At 39.6% G+C, this 15,921-nt stretch overlaps 1 protein-coding gene across 1 annotated transcript in view; it reads right to left on the bottom strand.

Annotated features, from left to right (window-relative positions):
• The window catches only part of FAM81B (family with sequence similarity 81 member B), a 118,829-nt gene that overhangs the window by 29,273 nt on the left and 73,635 nt on the right, over positions 1-15,921 (bottom strand). Inside the window, exon 7 of the mRNA XM_078004359.1 lies at positions 1,053-1,296. Within this exon, the coding sequence (XP_077860485.1) occupies positions 1,053-1,296 (244 nt within the window). The remainder of the gene's footprint in view (positions 1-1,052; positions 1,297-15,921) is intronic.

The raw sequence follows: 15,921 nt of genomic DNA, 5'->3' as shown, positions 1-15,921 counted from the left end.
AAGTGCATTCTCTACAGCCCTTGCATGAAAGTTGTTAACCCAGATTCATCATGTACATTTGTACCCTAACAACTCTCAAAGACCTCTTATACAAGTATGTTTATCTTGATTTAGACAAATAATTTTCTTTTTTTGATGAGAAACTCTATTTTTACTTTAATGCCTTCAAATTCATTTATTTATTCACTCGTCAATTTAAGGATTATTTAGAGTGCTGACTATACCACCACTGTTGTCTAGTATGGGATGTGGGATTTAGTATGAAGAAAACAAACTCTTTGCCTTTATAGAGATTATATCTCAGAAAGAAAAAACAAACAGGAATCAAATATAGACCATGGTAGTTTGCAATGAGTGCTATGTGACAAAAAAATAAAGTAGGCTTTAAGGGAGATTGAAACCATGTGGGTAGAGGTGCTATTTTATAAAATGTCATGCAAATCCTGTCTTATGAGGTTATATTTGAACAGAGACCTGAAGGAATGAAGAACATTGCATAGAAATATCCAAGGGAAGATGATCCAGCCAGAGTGAATTATGAGTGCAAAGGCCCCAAGGCTAACAAGTGTTTGGAATGTCCTAGGAACAGCTGGGAGGCCAGTGTGGCCAGAGTGAAGGAAAGAAGAGTAGAAGATGGGGCCAGAGAAATTGCTGGCATCAGATTGCAATGGCTATACAATGGAGCATTACCGATGTGCATTATGAAAATCTCTATTTGAAATTATTGCATTAATAGAGTCTTGGAGATTTAAGCTAACATAAGCATTTTAGCACAATGTCTGACATAATGTCTTTATTATTACAAAATAAATACACAGTAAATATTGTTTGAATCGAAATTCCTTCTCCTTTTTGGCATAAATGAGCAGCTGAAAAATTGCACTGTTTCCCTCTTAGACCACTAAAATGTAATCATCTGAACTTAAGGAATAGTGATATATTTCTGTACTTGAAAAATGACACTGATGGTTGATAATCTTTATCAAGCAATGCTGCCAAAATACAAAACAAAAACAAAACAAAATTTAAAAAAAAAAAAAAAAAAGAACTACCTCAATGTTTTGGCTGAGTTTTTTGACGATGCTGGTGATGGTCTGGATGTGGCTTTCCAGTAACTTCCTGGCAAGTGATTCCTCTTTTCGAAAGCCATGGGTCCCCTGCAGACAAGCAGAGATATCCTCCTTGATGCGGAATGCTTGTTCAAGGAGGAAAGCTATGGTACGCTCCTGGTTATTCAGTCTGTCTTCTAGCTGACTTCTCTGGGTGTTTGGAATGATGGGGAGAAAAGGATGACTCCTGATCAGAAAAAGGAAAAGGAAACACAAAAGGGGCGTTACAAGAATGAGCTGGAGGAACCAGGAACCAGAAATAGAATCTTCACTTCTGATCCTTTATTTTTCACCCTGTGAGAAGTTTGATAGGATTTTAAGCACCTGTCATGGTAAGAGTTTGGTGAAGGTCTCATCTAAGAAGCGGATCCACTTTTTCATGCTTCAAGCCAATTGGTGATAGTTAGGAGTGGGTAGGGGGATTCATGAAAGAAGATATTAGAAGCCTTCTTCCAAGACTGATGCCTTTATATACCCCTCATTAAAATTCTACTTTAATGTAGAAAAAAATTAAGTTTTTAAAACTATAAAGATACAAAAGTGACTGTGTTAGAGAGTTTTCCAAGGTGCGAGTCCTGGAATAGCAGTCAGGAGGATAGGCCACCACAAAAGAATTCTATGATCAAATATACTTAGAAAACTTCGCATATGATGTCTCTCCCTTAGAGATTCCCATTGTGCATTTTCATATTGTCTAACAGAATTATTCTAATTTCATACATAGGGAAAATAGTTCATGAATGATACCAATCATAAACCCAAAAGACATAATCCCAAACATTGAAATTCCTAAAGTTTAAAATCTCTTGACTGGATTAAGGGGTACCTAGAACCTAGTGAAGCAGTGTATCTGTGAGGGTGTTTCCAAAGGAGATTAGTGTGTGAGTCTGAGTGCACTACACGAGAAAGATATATCCTCGATGTTTTGAATGTTTTGAAAATCACAGAAGTAAAAACAGGTGAAAAATACAACAAATGTCCCCTGCCAAATGATTCAATCATGTATGATTTCTGCCCCTTCACACATAGTGCCATGCTTGCCTTCAAAAAACACTCTTCATCAGAGAATAAAAAGAATTCCACAAACTGAGCAGCATTCTGAACCAAAGATGCTTGCTGATACAGAGGTTCCTCCAGTGTTCTGAAACTCATTGAATGATGAAATATTCTTAGTTAGGGATTTGACTGTCAAAGAAGATAGACTTCCTAAGTTTGCCACTAAATCTAACATAGACAAACTAGTGCATTCTTCACTGTGGCTGGAATGGCACTTTCAAAATCATCCCCATCTTTCTTATCAACTATATGCCATCATGCCCCAGCTGGATCCAAACTTTCTTGAACTTACCTGCTTCTTTATATATTAATGACTGGAAAAAGTGAAGTACTTTATAAACATTTATTTGAAGATTTGGTGGACTTTGCAGAAGAAAATGGATTTTAGTAGAATCCCCAAACCATGACAGATTTGGAATTAAGTCCCATCAAGGCTTCTAAAAGTGAATCTCAAGGTGTCATCAATAAAATTTGTTTTTGTCATTCAGCCCAATGCATTTGGTGAAAAATTCAGACAAGTGGATTGACCACCCCATATGGTTTAAAAATATTTCATTTGTTTGCAGTGGCATTCCTCCCAGCTAATGACATTTTAGGAAATTTTAATGAATTAAAGTCACATTTGCCTGAAGAGAAGCCAGCAAAGTTGCCAACTGTTTCAAATATAATTATGCACACAGTAAGATAAGAAGACACACAATAGTGTGACTATTTGATTATCAGTATTGCTTCTGCATATGAGTGCATGTGGAATGAATTTCTGTATACCAAAAACAGCACAGAAAAATTATGCAAAGATGGAAATATTTAATAGGGAGTGCTCATGTTGGTGTATGTTGAATCACAGAATTTCAAAAAGAGCAGTGCTATGTGGAAAATCAATGAAACGTGAACATGTTCTCTGAGGAGAGCCATGTCTTAAAAGAAAAAAAAAAAAAGCAGCAATTCATTGCCATGCAAGACTTCAAAATATGATTGTGAAAGTTGGCCAGCTCTAATGGACTACCTCCATGCAATTGCCCATAATGTAGCCCTGTAATATACTTTCTCAAATGTTGAATTTTCTTTCTAGTTTTTTCCCACTATCTTAAATTGTCAGCATTGTTATTATTACTCTTCACAATTTGCTATACTATGTATTTCATCTTCACATCATTTGCAATACTGGAGTACAAATTGTATAAAGACTTGCAGAAAGTTCTAATTTGTTTTATGCATATTTTATAAATTTCTCCACAAAAGTGCATTATCACAACATTGACTTCGTGTGTAAGCATCGTGTATGTAAAGATGTTTAAACTTCCCCAATAAATGAAGAGATGTCCTTTTTTGTACAACTGCATTTGTGAAAGATAAAATTTCTCAAGATCTCAGCTCTTTGTGCAATTGCATATGCCATAGTGACTCATTGAAGTTTTGGATCAATCTTATCAAAAGACTTAGGTTATCTGTCATGGTGTTTCAGATGACTACAGTTATAAAGCTGGGTTGCACAAAACTACCATCCATAGTATTATGCATTTATACATTTTGAATTTTGACATTTTTTTTATGAATATGGTTCATCCACTTATAACATTATACCCATATGACTGTTGTTAGTATATCTATATGTTTATGCTTCTAAAAATGCATGATACTATTGCCTATTTTATTATGTAAGGTGGCCTGTGAAATGCTCTGTCATGTTTTCATATGCTTCTAAAATAAATCTCCTTTTATAAATGTGAAGAAATGTCTTTTAAATTAGTTTTTCCAGAATTATATTGTGGGGATTTTGATCTTTTTGGGATGTCCACACTTGGTATTATGACATTCAGGATTGTGTTTTTTGGGATTGCCAAACCCATTAATGGAGTAATTAACTGGTCCTCGGTCATCCAAAGCCCATGCACTAAAACACTTGGTTATATAGTCCCCAAATACAGGTTATTTCCAAAGCCCTTATGTGTACTGATTTCTGACCCTACACCAAGTCACATTTTTAATACATGAACATGACAACCTTCCTTCAAATCTATGTAACTGAGTTAGAAGTTTACTTTAAATTTGTCTTTAGTGCTATTAAATTTCTTGGGGATTTCTTATTATCCTATCACCCAGAAGAAGGGGCTGTGCGTTTTCTCTCTTTAATCTTACCTGCTTAGTACACTGAATTTCTGCACGAGTTTTTATTTGAAGAAATATTTCAATGTCCCAGAACTATTTATTTAGTAGGGCCAGGATTACCTCTACATCACCTGTAACCTAGCCTAGGATGTTTTCCATGTTGTCGCCTCTGAATGGTAGCAAATTATGTTGTGAATGTCACTGTAAAGAGAAGTCAGCCTTAAGGAAAAGGGGATTTGGCCTTTGTTAGGGCCTGGGAACAAAATGATGAATAAGACAGATAAAGCCCCTGCCCTCTTGGAAATATATATTTGTATCTATATACTTATGTAGATGTATAGATATATAGTATATATATTTTTAAAACGACTATTATATATGCTAGATCATAAAAAGCCAAGGCCAAATAATTCATGCTTATTCCCATTGCATGAGCCAAAATAACTATTTGCTTTAGGCCAATAGTGACAAATTTTCTTGGAAGCGAAAATGTCCTCAGGACAGCAGATTTTAGGGCTAGATTGTGAACATTAGCATTTTCTGGACTGCAAGTTTCAGCTGGGGTTGTGTTTAGCTGTGTTTTTGAAAAACCAAAGAGAGTGACTTAAGTAAGTAGGATTTATTTGGCTCATGTAACAAGAAGTGGAGAGGTAGAGCAGCTGACCGAGGAAGTCATCAGGTACCCAGCTCCTTCTGGCTTCCTTGCCCACTCATAGTGTGTGACCTTTACCCTCAGGTCTCAAGGTTGTTGTTCCACCTTGAAGTGTTGTGTCCCCATTCCAGATAGAAAAGACAGAAGGCAAAAAATAAAATAAAATGTGTGCATCTGTTGAGTTTATCAACACCCGTCCTTTTTAAAATCAAGACAGACTTTCGAAAAGACTCACCATAACACTTTTGTCTGTATTTCACTGACTGAAGCCATGTCATATAGCCACCTCTTACACCTTCTTTTGTTTTGTTTTTTTGAACTGGGTACATTGCAGCCTTAAAAAAACTGGGACTTTTATTAGCAAAGAGGAAGGAGAAAATGTCTCCTGGATTGACTACTGGTAGGATTTGCCATATGCAATTTTCTTCCTTTTTACCTCTAATTTGATATCAAGTATCTCTGCCAAAAGAATTTAAAAAATAAGAAGTTTGTGTCTTCTCTGTTGGTTGTTTGCTGTCTTAGGATTAATCTGCAGCTAAATTTTTTTGGGCTGTGCCAGAAGCTAAATGTTGGCCACAGATATCATTATTATTACCCCAGTGATGGATGGTTGCTCACAAGGATCAGTGTGTGCTGACAGCAAGGTTTCAACTGCCCAGTGAAGGTCAGCAGAAACTGGTTGGCTCATAAAGGAAGAAGAGGGACTCATGCTATGCAGATAAAGAAAATATAGAAATATTACTTCTTTTTAATTTAGTAGCTCTGTAATTTCATCTTTATAAAACTGCTCAAAAGAAATATAATGTAAACCTTATAGACAATTTTAAGCTTTCTAATAGCCACATTAAGAACAATTTTTAAAAACCTGATGACAGGCCAGGCGTGGTGGCTCACACCTGTAATCCCAGCACTTTGGGAGGCTGAGGTGGGCAGATTACTTGAGGTCAGGAATTCGAGACCAGCCTGGCCAACATGGTGAAACCCCCTCTCTACTAAAAAATACAAAAGTTAGCTGGACATGGTGGCGCACGCCTGTAGTCCCAGCCACTCAGGAGGCAGAGGCGCAAGAATCACTTGAACCTGCGAGGTGGAGGCTGCGGTGAGCCGAGATTGAGGTACTGTACTCCAGCCTGGGCGACAGAGCAGAGCTCCATCTCAAAAAACAAAATAAAACAAAACAAAAAACTGATGACATTAATTTTTAATGATATATTTTATTTAACCTATTATATCTAAAATGTCACTGTAACGTGTAATCAATGTGAACTTTTTAATGGAATATTTTACATTCTTTTTAAAAATAAGTCTTTGAAGTCCAGTGTGTATTTTACACTTAGGGCACAACTCCTCAATTTGGACTAGCCACATTTCAAGTGCTCTACAGGCACATGTGGCCAGTGGCTACTGTTTGGGATAATTCTAGAACCTGAGAATCAGAAAGCGGGAGGAAAACACCACTGAGCAGTCAAAAGCGTTACCACCATGTCCATACACTACTCCTGCATTTTATAAATAGTTACAGCTAATATCTTTGAGCATTTAATATAAGCCAGACCTTGTGGCTAGCACTTTAAATTATTCATCTATTGAATCTTCATGATAACACCATGAAGGATCTATTAATATTACCCCATTTTTAACGATAATGAAACTGAGGCTTAGAAAGATTGAATAACTTGTCCGACTTTATTCAGCTCACAATGGTGGACCAGTATTCAAGCTAAGCAGTCTGGAGTTCATACTACGTTACATGCGGAGAAGAGGTCCCCTTCAAACTTTGCCTCCAAATCACCCCTGGAATGTGCTTCCTCCTCAATTTACCCACTATTCGAACAAACCAAGTTGGATGATTTCTGGATCCATATAAATGTAATACCTGATAATTCTATGCTGAGGAGAGGGTTGCCTACCAATAGATGGAAGAAATCGCAGATTAAAGGCAAAGATGAGCAAAAGAGTCAGAAGTTCAACGAAAAGTAAACAAAGTAAATTAGAAATGGGAAAAGACAAAGGCCAGGGCTCTTTCATGTACGCACGTACGAGCAAAGAAACTTAAAAATCCTGATTACCTCTCTTGGCATTAATCTATTACTCCTTCCCTTCACAGATCAGCTTCTTGCAGAAGCAAGCTAGTTTTGTTGTGCCTTTCAATATGTGTGGTTTGCTCCTCACCCTATGATAATCAGATACCTCTCTCTCTTTCTCTCTCTCCCTCCCCACTTCCCTCCTCTCTCTCTCTCTACCTTCAGGCATTTTGGGGGAAGCCAACTGCCATATTGAATAGCCCCAGGGAGAGGTCCACATGATGAGGAACTGAAAACTCCTGACAATAGCCAGCAAGGGTCTGGGGTGTCCTATCAAGAGCTATATAAGTGAACCATCCTAGAATTCCTGATCCTGAGAAACTGTGAGGTAAATATTTGCTGTTTTATGCCGCTGAGTTTTGGGATACTTTGCTACACAGCAATAGATAACTAATATGGACAGTAATCTACATGAAAAAATGAGGAAGGTCTGAGACTCAGATGGTGATCTTGGACACAAAGAAGGAGGATAGATGCTACAGATATTATAAACCTAGAAGCTGTAGAACTTTGAGATGGATTGGAAATGAGCCTGAAAGCGGGAGAGATTCTGATGTTTTGGATTTGAGCTTAATGTATGATGTCACTTTTCATCAAGACTGAAAATTCAAACAAAAAACAGTTAGGTTTAGGGGGAAGAAAACAAATTTGAGATTTTGTATATGGCATCTATATGGAGATGCCCCTTGAACAGTCTGAAATGTGTCTGAAGATAGAGATTTGGATGTTACCAGAGAAGTAAATGGTAGTTAAAGACTTGGGTGAAGAAAATGAGATTGCCTGAGCTGGCAGCTCTGTGTGTGTGTGTGTGTGTGTGTGTGTGTGTGTGTGTGTGTAAAAGAGAACAGGCATTTTTGAAATCACTTAGGTAGCTTTCAAAAGGAAGAGTTGCACCATCACTGCTCGCCTTGGCTCCTACCCCATCCCACATACTGCAACTGTCTGGTGGGGTGGGGGCCTGGGACCTGAGAAATGATGGGGGGTTCTGTGGGACTTACAGAGCAGATTTTGGCCCCATGGAAAATATTGCCATCCCCCCTGCCTAGAGGTGTCCAGAGCCAGCACACCTCTGCTCAGCTCTGGCTGAGTCTTCAGAAGACTCACTCAGCTTCAGCCTCCTGGGAAAATAAAGCTTTGAGCAAGCAATACAGAACTGAGGGCTAGCGAGAATATGGGAGCTAAAGTAAATCGACTCCAGAGGGATATGACAGCTCATGTCAGACAAAGTTCAGAAAGAAAGGAAATGAGTTACACAGTTATTCAGAGGTTAAAAAACTCCTGGGCTGACTATGATTTTGACAAAAAGGTTGAATTAATGTGGCTTCCCATCCTCTCTCCCTCACAAAATGCTGAAGGACTTGGAGAAGGTGAAAAACCCCTGGGGTAGTGGGGGCTATTTTAAACTGGTGCATGTGTGGGTGGTGCTGTGGATGCCACGATGTGCCCCCCAGCTCCCTGTTCAGGAAGGAAGGACTTATACCCCCCAGCTGTTGGGAGTGCTGCCAGCTGGCAGACCTCAGCTGTTAGCTTTCTCTGAGAACTGCCTTGTCAAGGTCATGCCCACTTTCTGGGGCAGCTTCATTCAGTGATTGGACAGTGTGTGGGTATAAAGGCCTGACATGCCTGGTCTAACTCTGGACAACTTTGAAGGGCTGTCCCAGCTCCAGAGCTTCCTGTGAAGTTGGCTGTAGTCTTCTTTGGTTCAAGTATTGGAGCCATGGTACCTAATGTATATAAAATCCATATATAACTAATTGAAATTAGTTGGCTCAACTCACTTTGTATAGTTAAACTATTCCTTCTGTTCAGTTCCATTCCTTTCCCTCCCCTTCCACAGGTGTTGATCCCAGTGTGCTCTATAATAAGCCTTCTATTCACCAGTCTCCATCTCAGAGTCTGTTCCCTGGGTAACCCAACCTGAGTCAGATGGCTGCGTTGGCCTGGGACAAGGGACAGCTTGGGAGCGCTGTGGGAAGATAAAATGGGGAAAGGGAACAAAGTAAGTCTGCTCTTCTTCTCTGTTGCCTTGGGACCAGTTGCTCTGACTCATGTGAAATGTCAAACTGTTCCAGGTGTCCTCTAAAGAAAGATTAGGCAGGGCAGAGAGACTGTGTTGGTAAGGAGTTGGAGCAGTAACAATAACAACAGACTTGGGGAACAATTGACTCTGGGGAGTTGCTGCCACCTTGCTCCACTTCTAAATGTCCCCAGGGTGGGAAAGCAACTGCCCTCCTAAACCTGCTTCTTCCTGGGAGCAAAAGGTGAAGACCTGGCAGGAGAAGTTATTTTGTGGAATAGTGAGTGGTTTTCTGGTGCCTGGGGCTCATCCACACCCCACCCCTGGACTCACTGGAGCTGACAAGGCTCCACTGGAGACCAGGATCTGGCTGAAATGCCCAGGGGAAGTGAGTTCAAAGGCCAAATTAATAGGACTTTTGAGGAGCACAGCCTTTTTAAAAGTAATTAACCTACAAATTAACAACCTACTAAATTACAGATTCCCACAGAAGAGAGATATTAAAATGTACACAATAAATTTTTAAAAGGCTAATAAACATATTAAGAGAGAAGACAATAGAAGGTATTAGTAAAATAAGAAAAACTAGAAAACGTAAAAGTAAACAAGTAGAACCATTAGGTATGGAAAATATAATTGAAATAAAAAATAAAAGGTAGGATAAATATAACAGAAAAAATAGCTAAGGAATGAATTAGTGATTTGGAAGACCAGACTGAGGAAATTTACAAGGCAGAACAAGGAATGGTCCACAAGTTGGAGATGTCAGGGTCATAATTTGAAAGTTATGGATTCCAAAATCAAATGTTAACATTAACTCCCACATTTTCTCATCATTCCAACAATAAGCAGGAGACCTTAATGCTACTCATGTGCCCTCATAGGGTAGCTGCATAAATAACACCCAGAAGTATTCTTAGACTCCAAACCCACAGTTTGTTTAGTTCTTTCTTCCTTTCTTGATCCTGGCTACCATTATCTTTTCCACTTTTCCTCCTAACAAATAGCACATCCTCCATACGGCAGCTAGAGTGGTCTTTCTAAAGTGTAAATGGTAGCCCTTGACTACTTAAAACCTTCCTATAGCTTATCCATTCTTTCAGAATAAAATCCTATCTCTCCTTTCTAACCTCATCTCCTCCCATTCTTCCCTCCGTTTATCTCATTCAACCACATAGGCCTTCTCTCATAATACCCCATTTTATCTTCTCCAAAGCATTTGTCATTACCTAAAATTATCTTATTTACTTGTTTCTGTTTATTGTCTATCCTCCATCACTAGAATGAGAGCTCCCTAAGTGAGGCACTTTTCTATGTGTTCTGCACAGTCCCCTAACATTGAGAAGAATGCATGGCACATAGGAGGCAGTCAATAAATATTTGTTGATTGACGGACTGATTTCTCTACCTGGACTGTTCCCTTAAGACTCAGTCGTTGAAAAACTGGACAAACAAAACAAAACAAAACAAAATGGCTCCATAAAGTCACAGTTCGTTGGAGCCTCAAGACATAGTTTACTCTCTTGAGCAATATAAAATAGTCTCAGCATGGGTGAGATTCTTCTTTTCTTTTTTTTCAAATTGAATATTTCATTAACATGGTAGTTGTTTTTGTAACACATGCATACACACTTGCACACTCAGAGAGAGTCTTCTTTTCTATCACCTGTAAATCTGAGGTGCAAAGAAGACTTTGCCAAGGGGTTTTGTGAGTCAGATTGCATTTACCACTCATTTGGTTCAAAAATGTTCTTTTGGAAAATCACCAAATGGTACCTACCATATATAAAATCCATTCCCCTAAAACCCCCACCATGCTGACAGTGCTACCCTGGATTGGATGTATGAGTCAGAGGCAGAAGGGAAGAAGATGCCAGGCTCTGCTGAAGGTGACACATAGCCTCGCGGTGGACTGCAGATTTGCTCATTATTTTCTTTGAGCCAGTGTTGCTTTGTGGCCTCTAGACAATCTATAGCCCAGATTTGCCAGCAAAGGTATTTGATCTCCTGGTTTTCAGTCCTGTACAGACACTTATAAATTATGCTTCATTTCTCCCCAAATTTAGAAATTGTTTTCTCCTAGATGTTTTCAGTATGGCAGACACCATTGGTTACCCTCCCACCAGCCACTCCCACTTCTGCCTGACTTGATTCATCCTTCCTGTCCCCCATAGCCTTCTGGGGGGCAAACTAATCATAAGGATTCCATTCTTCTGGGTTGAGATGCAATTGATCATGGTAAGAGCATGCGAAGCAATTCTGGCCCATGAGATGCAAAGAGAAACCTGCTATGTGGCTTCTGGGTAAAGTGTCTTTGCCTTCAAGAAGGAATACACAAGAAGAAACTTCCCTCTTCTTTGCTGAATGTTGTCCTGTCTGTGCAAGATGCTTGGAACTACCAAAGCCATCTTGTGATCATGAGGAAAAAGGAAATCGTAGAGAGAAAGGATAAAAAAAACACCTGGCTGCTTAATGATGTTCTGAAGCTACTAAATTTACCAAACTCTGGATTTTTTTTTTTGTTATATGAGCTAAGCAGTATTCCTACATTTAAACTATTTTTGGCTAGTGCTTCTATTATGTGCAGCTGAAAGTATTGTGTGTGTATCTAGTCACTTACCAATAAAAGTGTCATTTCAAATAAAGATACACTAAGTACTTACTAAATATTTACTCTAGTTCATATACAATATTTACTCTAGTCCATACACATGTTTACTCTAGTCCATGCCTGTAATACTACATATTTAAATATAATTGCTCTGTTCCTCAAGGAACTTAGATTAATTCTGATTTCTCATACTTCAATTGGTATCACAGGGGAGAGTGAGGGAGGGAAGTTGTTAAAATATAGATTACTCCACTCCAACACAGACCTACTGAATCATAATTTTAGGGTAGGCAGGGAGAGTAAGAATATGCATTTTAAGCAAGTGCATAGGTCATTCTAATGTATCCTAAAGACTAAACACCACTCATTTGTTTAGGATTGGTCATGTGAATCAGCAAATAATATAAGGCAGGATATATAATGAAGTGCTAAAGTAGTGAACTATGGAATATGAGCTCTCAAGTTCTGCAGACATCCAGAAGCAGCTTGGCAGGTTGGAAAGCAAGGTACACTGAGGGTAGAATACAGGCTCCACCACTTACCTACCAAGTGTTCTAATTGCTTCATCTGTAAACAGGGTCAACAAGGCCTGTTTTGCTGTGTGGTTGTAAGTTCTGAGATAATAAGTGAGAATCATGCAGTAGGGAGGGTGGTGAAACCAATGCCATACAGCTATATGTCTGGGGTTAGGAGGGTCCCAGTGCCTCACTCTTGGGGGTGAGGTGCTGTTGGCTAATGTCAAGATTATGTCCAGAAAGAGCAATGAGGGGGCAGACCCAAGCCAGCAGGTCTGTGGTCCTGTCTGTCAGGTCTGATTTCAATGCTGTGGCTATTTGGCCCATTGAAGGAAGCCTTTTAGGAGAGTATCACCTACTGCTATGCAAAGCTATTTGTCTGCAACCATGGAGACATTAAGTGGGATGCAAATGCTGGACTGTAGTTATTTCGTTTTCTTAATTTTTAAAGTTTATTTTAAAATTTTATTTTATGTCTAAATGGAGAGCTTTCCTTTTTGAAATTTCTTTTCAGGCCTGGGATTTACTATTAACTGCAGTCTTATTATTATTGCTAATTCTTAAGGTTTAATGAAGCCCCAAATCATGGCTCTGTTTGGTTTTATTTACATGGTTCCTGCAAGATAACAGACAGCTTATATTTTTTCCCTATTTGCATTGCCACAAGGACAGAGAATATTGTTTTCCAATTGACCTTTCTAAATCAACCATGGAAGAACAAACGCATGAGCATGTCTCAATTTTCTAAGAGCGATTCCTGACGAGGCCATTATTCAAATCATTAGGTATTCCTAAGGGATACAAACTGAGGGCTTTCCCTAGTAGTAAGATGTAAACTTAAGAACCTCACTGCTTTCTTAGTATGTTATGTATGTCAGTGGAACCTAGATCTAAATTTAACTATGAAAGGAAAGAAATAACTGAATATTCCAGACGAGTGCAGATGGAGTCACCAGCCACAAGAGGAAAAATTCCTAGGGGGCCTTTTCAGAGAGATATTTGGGCTTCACATAGATCATTGATTATGTAGCTGACAACTGAATCCGAACAGATTTTCCACAAACTCTGAGTTCTATTTTTCTGTAATTCGGTGTGACTTACACCAGCTGTGCTGTAGCTGGCAGATCGGCCGGTACATGGAGCCTCTCACTTCCCTGCCTGTTCTGTTCTTGTGAATAGAGTCCTAAATTTACTGAGGAGATTCTGATAACCATTTTGGCAACCTGTAATACTCAGAGAATCAAACTTGAGAATTTAACCTTTTTCTAGAACACAAAAAGGCATACTGAAGAAAGATTTCTACATTTTTATGAGATCTAATGTATGACTAGTTATGGTCTGAGTGCAGAGAGTCCTACAAAAAAAAATCTAAAGTGAAATCTCAGGGAATATTTTGATGCCTCACAAAAATAATCTATGAGTGTGTATGTGGGGAGTGATGAAATAGAAAAAAACATTTTCTATAGTTTCTGTGTTGCTTGTTTATAACCACTCTGGCAAGTGGATGTTTGTAGCTGGAGAAGCTCCCACTGCTGAGTTTTAGGTAGGGCTGAATGCTCTGGGGCCTGAGGCAGGCAATTTGAGTTCTGGTGGCCTCAGTCCAGGAGGAAGTACACCAGGCCAACATGGGTAGGCCATCACAGAGCACCAGAAAGGGCCCAAAAAGGAGAACTCCATATAGTGGCATGGTCCAGAAGAGACTGGAGAAAGAACTGGTCGTGATTCTTTTCCAGTGAAAAGTGATGCGCTCTATAAGGCATACTCCTCATGTTCAGTAGAATTTTTAATAAGATTGCAAAATGAGTGATGTGCCTGGTACAGGTTTTCCTTTATGTGGAGGTGTCAAGGTTGACAAAGGTTCCAAACAGAGTCCCTGGGTCAGTGAGGACAGGGTGGATGTCTGGGTCATATTTACAAGTAAAGCATATGCAAACTGCAGTGGCAAATTGTTTTGATGATGTTGGGAGTTCCTGTAGCATTTGTGGCCCTCTTGAGATACCATATTACCTTTCTCCTCTCGAGGGGAAAGAACGCTGTACTTGGAGTCAGAGGACCTGGGTTCAAGTTCTATCTCTGTCACAAGCTACCTTCAACCTCTCTGAGGTTGCCCAGAAGAGGGCTCCCTCTCTGTGCTGTGGAGAGAGGGACTCCTGACCCTCCCACCCGGCTGATGAGATCAAATTAAAGGATGTGTACCTGAAATACTTTGCAATGTCTTGTAACCATGTCTTGTACAATGTTATATATATGTGTTCTTACAATTATATATAATTATTAAATGGTATTGTGGGTTGAATTGTGTCCCCCCAAAAGAAATGGTGAAGTCTTAAGCTTAATACCTCAGTATGTGACCTTATTTGGAAATTGGGTCTTGCAGATATAAATAGTTAAGGTGAGGTCCTACTGGAGTAGAGTGGGCCCCTAATCCAGCATGGCTGGTGTCGATGTGAAGATGGCTGTATGTATGTATGTATGTATGTGAAGGTGGCTGTATGAAGACAGAAACATAGGGAGACACCATGTAAAGATGGAGGCAGAGATTGGAGTGACACATCTATAAGCCAAAGAGTACCAGGGACTCCCAAAAATCACCAAAAGCTAGGTGGGAGACAAGGAACACATTCCCCTCAGAGCCCTCGGAAGGAACCAATCCTACTGGCACTTTGATTTTGGACTTCCAACCTCCAGAATTGTGAGGTAATACATTTGTATTGTTTAAAGCTACCCAGTTTTTGGTAGGGAGTTCCCAGCCCAGGAGAAATATAAGGAATTTATTATAACACTATCTTATTTCTATTTAGTGCTTATAGTCAATGTATCATTTTCATTGCATTCCCATCACTACCCTGTAGCATAAGTAAAATTTGTCTCTACTCAGGAGGAAACTGAGGCTTGGAGGCTGTGAGTCACTCAGCAAGGAAACATTCCAGTTAGCCTCTCCTCTTTCTCCTACATCACAGCAGCTTTACTTGGGCCAATTAATGGCTCTTCCTGTTACATTCGTACTTTTCTCAGAGGAGAAAGGTGTGTCTTTCTCTCTGCTTCTTAATATGTAACTTGCTGCCAACATCATGTAATTTTTCACCAAGTCACCTTTCCTGTCTGGCTCACATCTCTCCTTGGAGTCCTAAGGGTCTTCTCAGAGGCCCAGAGGTTGAAGGGGGCTCCCTCTCTGCTCTAGAGAACTGAGATCAGCATCAGCCTGACCTCAGTGGAGTTCTCACGCTTGAGCAGAAGGTCTTAAATGTGACAAGAATCCAGACAGCCTCCTGGGAGGGACTGAGCATCATTTGGGCAGCCCCTTCCCTTACTAACTGGGGGTCCCTATGGGTAATGCCCAGTCCCTGCAACTGTGCCCACTCTCTGCAGAGCCTTGCCCATCACAGGTGACGGGAGGCATGAAAAGAAGAAAGAGAAAGAACAAAAGACTGCACTGTGGCTGATAACAGCACCATCCAACCTAATATGATCTATCCATAGAAAGTTCAATCAACAGAGTTTTGTCTTCCTTTCTCATGCATTGTAGTGTGAAATATCTGTGTTCATCATGTAGTAACAAAAGCAATGCATCACGGAATAATAAAGTGTCTGCCATGGTGCTAAGCAAAACCTTGAAAATGAATACTTTCAGACCCTGAACTCCATATTCCACTCATGAGGGGAAGTCATTAATCATTTATTATTTTGCCCATTTGACTTGCTGAAAGTTTTATGTATCCAGATTTTAAATATCATTCTTTGGTTGTCAGCCAGACCCTCATCTTCACA

The sequence above is a fragment of the Macaca mulatta genome, chromosome 6 (genome assembly GCF_049350105.2).
Source record: "Macaca mulatta isolate MMU2019108-1 chromosome 6, T2T-MMU8v2.0, whole genome shotgun sequence".
Classification (NCBI taxonomy): domain Eukaryota; kingdom Metazoa; phylum Chordata; class Mammalia; order Primates; family Cercopithecidae; genus Macaca; species Macaca mulatta.
The sequence above is the reverse complement of the archived record's forward strand: the minus strand, read 5'-3'. Positions and strand labels throughout refer to the sequence as shown.